Source organism: Morone saxatilis, unplaced genomic scaffold (genome assembly GCF_004916995.1).
Source record: "Morone saxatilis isolate NCDOM2014 unplaced genomic scaffold, NCSU_SB_2.0 Contig3, whole genome shotgun sequence".
Taxonomy (NCBI): Eukaryota; Metazoa; Chordata; class Actinopteri; family Moronidae; genus Morone; species Morone saxatilis.
Window position 1 is genome coordinate 15,097,467 of NW_023339873.1, and position 5,298 is coordinate 15,102,764.

General features: G+C 39.4%; 1 protein-coding gene and 1 long non-coding RNA gene across 2 annotated transcripts; both read left to right on the top strand.

The window, feature by feature from the left end:
- Nucleotides 1-536: 536 nt before the first annotated feature.
- LOC118337346 lies at nucleotides 537-835 on the top strand. The gene is made up of 2 exons (XR_004797146.1): nucleotides 537-638; nucleotides 714-835. It is a non-coding gene; the product is annotated as an uncharacterized LOC118337346 (long non-coding RNA).
- Nucleotides 836-970: 135 nt separating this feature from the next.
- On the top strand, nucleotides 971-3,199 carry LOC118336942 (adhesion G-protein coupled receptor G2-like). Its single transcript, XM_035673713.1, has 4 exons — nucleotides 971-1,184; nucleotides 1,290-1,380; nucleotides 1,469-1,752; nucleotides 1,870-3,199. The coding sequence occupies exons 1-4, from the start codon at nucleotides 971-973 to the stop codon at nucleotides 1,983-1,985; spliced, it is 705 nt and encodes a 234-aa protein (XP_035529606.1). The 3' UTR covers nucleotides 1,986-3,199.
- Nucleotides 3,200-5,298: the final 2,099 nt, after the last annotated feature.

Here is a 5,298-nt window from a genome sequence, read left to right on the forward strand (position 1 = left end):
ATGGTTCATTTGTTGGAGTGATGCTTTTTCCAGGAGTGCCTAAGGTAAAAGTAAAGGTTGACCTAATAAAGCATGCTGTTTTGACAACTTTAATATAAATACAATGACATCCTGTGCAACTGTAAACAGCTCTCCACTCTCAACAGGATGACTCCAACTACTCTTTTTTCAACAATGAGGTACTGGGAATTGAAATGGGAACAAAAATATCCAATCTCTCACAGACCATAAACATTCAGTACAAAAATGTGGACAAGGTAAAACAGATGACAGGTCAATGATATATTAGTAGGTTAATAATAATTGGTTATGGAAAGAATGATGATACTGATTTTTCTTTCTTATTCTAATACAGAATGGGAACATTGCGTCATGTAGGTCATGGGATGGCAACGGTACTTTAAAAAAATATTCTTTAAAGCTGCCTTGGAAAAATTAAAATCCATTGTCTGACAGCAGACTCTGTCACACCTTGCTCAGCCATTGATGCAAAAAAGACTTTCTTTTTAAGTAAAGTAGTGTCATCTGCCTTTGCAGCAAATGAACAGACCTGGCTCACAGATGGATGTGAAACAAATGAGACTGATGACAGCATCACGTGCCAGTGTTCTCATCTAACATTTTTTGCAATACTGCTGGTAAGATGATTTCATTACAAGTAATTCAAGTTTTTTTGTTTCACACATAACCTAACACGTCTTTCTCTCCATCAGTCACCTGCACCTCAGAACATAAGCTCTTCAGATTTTACAGCTCTTAGCTACATCACATCAGTCGGCTGTGGCCTGTCAATGTTTTTCTTGGGAATAGCTCTCTTCATGTATTGCATTGTCAGGTAAGGAATTGCTGGGCAGTTTTTAATTCCAACTCATTATATCAAAGGCTTTTTTGCTGACATTAAGCCAACTCACTCCACAGAAAACAGGAAGCAAGCCAAGCAACTAAGATCCTGATGAACCTATTTGTTGCCATGTTCACACTGAACTTCTCCTTCCTGGTAAATGAGAGCATTGCCAAACTAAGGAACGTCACTGGATGTGTGGTGATGGCGGCAGTTATGCATTACGCTATGTTGGCCACTTTTACCTGGTTTTTCATGGAGGCTCTACACTTGTACTTTAATCTATGCAAGATCCCTTCTGAAATCAAACATTACATGATGAAGATTTGCATCTCAGGATGGGGTAAGAGAACTGAACCTGATATAGTTGAACGAAACAATCACATGTGCTTAAATTCATACTACAGATAGAACAAATATGTCTATACTCAATTGTCTTTCTCTTTAGTCACACCGGCTATAGTGGTGATCGCCCTTCTTGCTTTGGGAAAATATGATTACATTGTCATTAATGCCAATGATGACAATTCAGCAAAAATGTAAGCGACTCCTACTGACCTGCAAGTCTGATACCAACATTTCTTATTCACAAGAAGAGATTCATGTTACTTTAATCATGATTTTCAGGTGCTGGATCTCTGATGCTGATGTCCACCGGGGGGTTAACGTCGGTTATTATGCCGTAGTGTTCAGCTTTACCTTTATCATATTCATCGTAACTGTGCTGCAGATTGTTAACTTGAAGAAAACAGCAGAGAAAGCCAACAACACCAGCTCCATCAAGACAAACTCTTTCTCCATCATAGGCCTGTTGCTCCTGCTTGGCATCACCTGGGCCTTTGCTTTCTTCAGCTATGGACCTCTGCTCATACCCTCCTATTACATCTTCACCATCCTCAACTCCTTTCAAGGTAGACTCCGAACTGACACAATTTGAAGTACACTCAAACAGTCTAATTTACTTTTCATCAAGCACCAAAGTCTAAGCATGATACAATCTTTGTAACCAAACTACCCTGTTCTTACAGGTTTCTTCCTGTTCATCTACTACTACAATTCCAGCAAGATTGTTGGAGAGAAGAGAACACTCAGCAGTAGCAGCACACCTGGAACAAACACAACTGTGACATCTCCTTATCAATGAAGTGTTTGTAGTGTACTTGCTTTTCAAATGGGGACAGAAAGTTATCTATTTTTGACACAAGAGGGCAGCATTTCATTTCATGTCAAGTAGTAGTAGTTAAGTAGGTTTCTCATTCTCCCTGACTCTCCCGCCCTCCTGTTATGAAATGCCTTGTGTTCCTGACTGAATGACTACCTTAACCTGAAATGGCTAATCTGGATTACCTTCATTGAGAAAATTACTCAAATGAGTTGAGCACTGGCAGGGGAGATGGAGTAATCTGGTGGAAGTAATTAGTGTCAGTGGCTCTGTGTTTCAACAGAAGCCCCATCTGAGTCACTGTGAAACTTTGCAGAGAAGGTTATGATTCATTCAGAATATATCATAGAGATCCTAATTCAAAGCTTCAGTCATACACTGGAATGCAGACTGCAAATGTTTATGAAGGAAAATATGAGCGTTTTATGACTGATGTGGTTGTCAAATGGACTGAAGATGGTTAAGCGCAGGAAAAACAAGGTGAAGGGAAGACTTGTTCCTCACATACTTTGCAGTGTTGGGGGCTGAGCTAGCCAGCTAGCTCTTTGCGTGCCTGCAGATAATTACTTTGTGCCTACAGAGAGCAATATCCACTGTGCGGGGAGTCTTAACTGGCCTTACAAGAAATGAGCTCATGGCTACCTTTAGTGATAAGCGGCCTGAGGGCATGCCATTATGATACTGAAATATGACTGTATTTAACAAGCATTTATACCATTTAATATAAGTCTAAGTCTGTAAGTCTATCTTGGTAAGCAGCGTTATGTTATTGATAAGGAGTCATTGGGAATTGTGTATTGTGTGTTGTTATCCATTAATTTGTATATTTTTTCTCTATACCTGATTCAATTAAGAACTAATGTATTCAATATTCTTTTTAGATTTAGAGTTGATAACAGATTAAATCTTAAAACATTAACCATGTTATATAATCTTTGGATCTATAGATATCTGCCTTCTTTGCTAGTTTATTTTTTTCTTCATTTTGTTTTATTTTACTAGCCTTACAGGGAACACAGTCTCCTCTTTTATTTACTTATTTGTGATCACAGGGGCTTGTTAAGGTTGACTTTGATGAAATGTGGTAAGGTGTGTTCCTTGATTCAGCATCTCGAGACAAGACATGACATTAATTTACATGTGTAGTTGCTTTTGTGAATGAAACTGCAGTAATAAAGTGTAATATGTTTATGGTATCTTAAGTGGACACCAGAGTAGTCTTTCCTTATGCAGCACTCTGGACGTGTAGGGTTGGGGAGTGATATTCAGAGAGGACAGCCTGTTTATTTATCTATGACTAATTGATGATGACTCTTCTAAATGACTGCAGCGTGCCAGCCAAAAACTAGGGTAATTACTGCCATACACATCTGATTTGTGTAGCCCCCCAAAAATAGGCCTTTCATACAGAACACAGCGGGCTTCTGTGATGTACCTGTGTGTGTCCAATCGTTAGAGCTGTCTAGGTAAACTGCATCTAAGCCCTCATCTAAAAACTGGCAGTGCTGCGATTTCAAATCCCAGCCTTGTGGTAATTACACTGCATAAAAAATATGTAAATTCCATTAACTAGAGATTTCACAGCCCATCATGTCAACATCAACAACCCTGCTTTTTATTAAATTATTTACATAATCAAGAGTTAGTAAACGGCTCCCACAAAGAGATCTTGATTTGTGGTGTACAGTTTAACTGCTTTTCTAAAAAAATAAAAATAAAAAAAAGATGCATCTAGACCTTGTGATACCGGCTTATGGGAACATTTTAATAAGTGTGTCACACGAACTTATTTTGAAATGAGAAGGGGGAGGAATGTTCAGTTTTCACGGTATCCCATAAAACTCTCTGTTACCAAAGTGAAAATGTGGCCACCAGAGTACAATTTTAATTTTTTTTTTATTTAATTTTTCTTTTTTTTTTATATGTGTTTAATAGAGGAAAACTGAGAAAACAGTTTTAATTGCTCTCAGTCTTAAACCATAGTGGCTTGGAGAAGCAGCAACACATTGGCATGCATCTTCAGGTTTTGAAGGACAAATGATATAAAACACCAAATGCCCATATAATTCTGAAATAAAGGTGAAGGAAATCATGGGCAGGTGAAGGAAATCATGGGTAGATTTCCTTGGAAAGATGCATACTCAGATAAGTTATTTTCAGCCTAAGCCAGGGAATTATTCTTGGAAAAGTACAACATTTTCACTATGTAACCTCCATCTCATTTTGATGGGAGATCATTAGTCTTTAGCAGAACAGGAATAATAAAAATTAGACTGTTCTCAATCACAGCCAAAGTGTGGATAACTTTGGTTTGATGATTGGCATATTTCAGGTGCAGGAAAAGAGACGTCGGCTTTGCATGTGTTTTATTAAATGGAGTCTGGACTGAATCCTGCCCTGTAAAAGCCAAATTGCCGATCTCAAATGACCTATAAAGCCTGAAGTCTTGTTCCTGGAACCTTGCGTGTCTGGGGGAAATATGATTAGTCAAATATAGCTACCCCTGCACCTAGATGTATCTTTTATTTAACTTAATAATAATGTACAGCTATAGAACTGCCTTTTATTGGCTTGGAGTAACCATGAAGATCTAAATGTGACCCTTCTTGAATTCTCAAGGTATGCAAATGCTAACTGGACTTTATTTTATGCACCCCTGTTTTGCCGTTTCCTTTTGGTTAACTTCCTAGCACCCCCCATCTCCCTACTCCTTTTTCATAAATCCCCAAAATGATTTATTTCCTCCTAACTTTGCTCATGAAATTGATGTGGACCCGGGGCCTTTGTAGCGTCTGGTTTCCCTGCTGGCTGCAGTAAAATCAGGCTGAGGTCCAGGCACGGGGCAATGCTTGCGTGACTGAGAGCACCCGCCTCCTTGAATGTCACAATGTGGCCCCCAGACTCTAAGCATGCAGGCTGATAGATTTGAGGGCCCATAGTTAAGTGTGTAGATTTATGATGGGCGGTTTCAGCATGTCAGAGAACTGTGTTACTTTTGCAGGGAGCACAAAATGAGGCCTCTTTCTAGAGGAAAACAGGGAGAGAAGAGGAAAAAAAAATCCAAGGTGCTTTCAGGTTACTGGCCTTGACATGGGAAACTCTCCAAACAACACACCGCTTTGTAATTCAGGAGAGGAGGCCAGATGGCTGTAGACGCATACGCAGCACCTGACTGAGATGAACTGTCTTTCCTGAGTCCTGGAAGTCAGCTCTAGCTCCGTCTTTGCTGTTCATCAACATCTTTCGTCAGGTATGGAGACGATGTGGTGAGAATGGAGGGGTCATGAAAGGAGAG